The 3,831-nt window shown below is 41.8% G+C and overlaps 1 protein-coding gene across 1 annotated transcript in view; it reads left to right on the forward strand.

Annotated features, from left to right (window-relative positions):
• Window positions 1-403: 403 nt before the first annotated feature.
• Window positions 404-3,831, forward strand: part of LOC107095980 (G patch domain-containing protein 8-like) — a 130,750-nt gene continuing 127,322 nt past the window's right edge. The window contains exon 1 of the mRNA XM_015392390.1: window positions 404-1,270. Coding sequence (XP_015247876.1) covers window positions 1,160-1,270 — 111 coding nt within the window. The 5' untranslated portion in view covers window positions 404-1,159. The remainder of the gene's footprint in view (window positions 1,271-3,831) is intronic.

Below are 3,831 nucleotides of genomic sequence, written 5' to 3' on the forward strand. Positions count from 1 at the left end.
GAGCATCACCCCAATGTGGGAAGATCAAATAATTAGATGTTTTAACTAATTATTTTTATGTGATTATGTCTTCACTTAAAAAACAAACAAAACAAAAACTCAAATAAGATATCAGGAGAAACACTTTAAGGTTTTTAGTGCAGCTGGTTCAATATTCATCTTGTGGTTCTTACTAAGCAGAGCTCATGGCAGCTGTGGGTAAACGTCCAGGCTGCATGGGGGGATCCAAAGACTCCCTCCTGCTGCTTCTCCCCTTCTTCCTCCATCTCTTTGCTCTGTGAGATCCCTGCTAACCAGTAGGTGGAGCTTGTCTCCTTTGGCTTGAGAGAAAAGGAGAAGGAGATGATTAAAGGGAGAAGAAAGACAGCAAGAGGAGAGAGGCAGGGAGGGGATGGAGGAGAGAGAGAGAGCGTCAGCACTCCATGTGTTAAAAGGGCAGATGGTAACGGCAGGGTAACTGAGGAGCAAACCACTCCGCTGGCCACGGAGCAAGAGATCAGCGGAGACAGGGAGGCGGAGGGAGGGAGGAGAGCGAGAAGACAAGCAGCGCAGCGGAGGAGAGGAGAGGAGCATCTGAGAAGAAGCTGCACGCCTGACAGGGCGGAGAGAACTGAGGACTTCTGCAGCTCTGAGATGAGGGGCAAAAGTAGCCCTCCTTGGCCACTTAGAGAGGAACAGAGACAAAGAGCGAGGAGAAACAGCAGGGGATGCGAGGAGGAGCAGGAGGAGGATGGGAGATAGTTAGAGCAACTGCAAGACTGATCACTTCCACCAAGAAATTCAGACTCAGTGACAAGAAGAGATTGATGAATAAGGCATGGGCAAAAAGACTTAAAGAGAAATATTTAACTGCAGACAGGGGCGTCTAGCTAATTCAGAGAATAAGGGAAAAAGAAAGACTTTCAGAAAGGCAAGGAGGAACAGAGAGTGAAATATTTACGAGGATCCAGGCAGGGAAGGAAAGCTGGAGCCGAGAGAAACTTCCCAAAAACTTGGAGAAGAGAGAGAATAAATGAGTGCAGCCGAGAGAAGCTGAGCTCCTCCTCCTCTTCTCCATCCCTGATAAAAGCCAACAAGCAGCAGAAGCAAGGAGCAGAAGGAGGAGAGAGAAGTTTGGAGGAAGGAAGAGATTTAACTACATGAAAGTCCGCTTTATCCAATGGCGTGCTACTACATCGTGATCAGTTCCACCCACCTGCGTGATGGACAGCTGAGGAGCATCAAGGGGGTGTTCAGAGGACCAATAGGAGCCAGCAGCCAAAGGAGCACGGTAAGGCTTCACCTTTAACCCAGCATCCATCCCAGCCAGCCTGTCTTCACCTGACAGAAACACACCCTAATCCAGATTAAGACTACTTTCTTCTGTAATTGTTCTCCTGCCAGGAAATCATTACCTCTTAATTATCATTACCTAAAACCCCTCCCACCCACTTGATTGTCAGGTTTTTAATCATTCTTTGAGAGGAGTTAATTAATTGCCACTTCCATTAGGTTAATTGAGAGGCAGGAAGATGCAGATGGGGATTAAACACGCCTGGCTCTTAAATATGCCCGCAAAAAGTCCACATATTTACCACTTTTTTAGAAAACAAGAAGTTGAAATTAAACAAAAAGTTTAAGTCGAGCAATAAATGTTGCAGTTAGTACTCATAAATCTAGCTGCACTTAATGAACCTCTTGATGTAAATTAGTGGAGAGGAATATCTGTGGAGTCATGGAGCTGCGGGGGAGGATTTGAACCAAGCAGATGAGTCACACTCTTTACTTTTTTTAACAGCTAAAACTAAACCTTGTACTTGGTTGGCTGTGAATGCAGCAGGGCGAATATAATTACAGCGAGTCCTTCGCAGAAATGCATTGCCCAAAAAAACTTCCAGCAGGTTTCAAAGAGGTGCGTGAGCAGAGATGTTGAGGTCCTGCTTTAAGTTGAACAAAATGTAAAGAAAAAGACTTTTTCCTGTGATGGTGCCCAACTATTTGTTATTAAATAATTATAAATGTTGATATTCTGTGCTTTTATTTGTTCTTGTCCAAGTTTGAAAGGAAAAAAAATAAAGACTGCTCTTTATTGTTGAAACACCTCCTGTATATCGGACCACTATAAATCATAAATCATAAACTATATCCACATGATTAGTCTTTAGGTGAAACTAACAGTCCGACTAACAGAATCCATGCATCTGCAGCTTCTCCTACGGCCCAACCGTTTTATTAAAATCTGAAAAAAGAAAATGTATTCTATCAAAAATAGGCCGACATGATCAATACTGGCATTTACTCTATTATGCTGCTGCAGAAAGTTGGGCCTCAGTGGAAGCTCTTTGTGGGAAAGGTTATAGGCTCTCTCCCTGCAGTCCTGCAGGAGGTGCTGAGAAGCAGAAAATAACAAACGCAACATGATTAGTTTTCATCATTAGAGTGGAACCTATTAAATAGTGCAGAACAGTTTTACAAAAATCTTTCAATAACATCTTTAAAAATGTTTCTACACCTCTGTCTGATACAAATGCAGAATTTAAAACCATTAGAGCTCTGATTGTTTATTGGGGGACAGAAGAAAAAAAGAAGGTAGCAAAGGTTGGTTTTTATTTCTCTGTCCAGTTAGGAAGACATTTCGATTTTTAAAAGCCAAAGTGGCAATAATGTGGCATAATAACAGCAGCCTGGGTAAGGCTGGACGGTTCCTGTGCGGCTGACGCAGTTCTGGCTCCTGTTAAGGCGGACTGGAAGGGATGTAAATGATCAGGTTTAGGCGGGCGGTAGATGGCAAACTAACGCTGATGGAAACAAAGGGATGTGTGTTTTCCATCGCAACTGTTACTCAAATCATCATTGATTTAGAGAGAAATGTTGAGTATGTAAACTAAGATGACTGGACTGGTTTTAATGGAAACAAACCAGCACTCAATGCTTGATTGATTAGTAGAACTGCTTTAGCAAATAGTTACATTTAGCTTACAGCAGTGAAATTAGCATTTCCATTTATAAACTGCTGCAGCGATCAGAAGAATCTGGTGTAAATCAGATCAGATGAAGCTACTATGATGAGGAAAAAAATAGAGAGCATAAAGTTCAAGGTTGAAACTAACAAATACTGCAGAATTGGACAATAGAGATAGAATGAGGCAGAATAATAAAATGCGGTCCCTATGTCCTCCAGCAGTCTAAGCCTATAGCAGCATAACTGTAGAGATAAGATAGAGATAGACTCAAACTATAAGCTTTATCAAGCCTTTTTAAGCCTCCAAAAGTCAACTATATGCATATATATTATTATGATATGTTGCCTTTTGCACTATGGGATCTTTATCTACTGGGAAATATTAATTGTTTTGTTTTTGTTGAAGACAGAAGCTTGTCTTCACTGCTACAATATTTCCCTGTGTGGGTGCCACCCATTTCATGATGTCACCCTAGAGCATATTCTAAATTTTTTTGGACAAAGAAAACTTTTGTCAAACATTGTCAAACAGTGTGCACTAAAACTGGCTAACTGTGCATTACTTTTACAGGTACAGCAAACGGTTTGATTAACTTATGCCTCTGACCTCTCCATTGGGTACTTTTATTTGTAGGAATATAAATTGTCACATGATAGTCACATCATATGCCTCTACCTAAAATGACCAAACTCCACATAATAAGCTGTTTACTCCAAGTGTCCATTCAAGCTAACCAGCTTTGATGAGCTGACATAAACGGACGTGGCGCCACTTACGGTATTACTGATGGTCTAGCTGAAAGTCAGATGGTATGATGTAACGCCTCCCAGAAAATTGCCAGCTCGCCATGGTCGAAGACTAACCCGACATGCTCCTCTATCAAATTCCA

The sequence above is a fragment of the Cyprinodon variegatus genome, unplaced genomic scaffold (genome assembly GCF_000732505.1).
Source record: "Cyprinodon variegatus isolate N-32 unplaced genomic scaffold, C_variegatus-1.0 Scaffold589, whole genome shotgun sequence".
Lineage (NCBI taxonomy): Eukaryota > Metazoa > Chordata > Actinopteri > Cyprinodontiformes > Cyprinodontidae > Cyprinodon > Cyprinodon variegatus.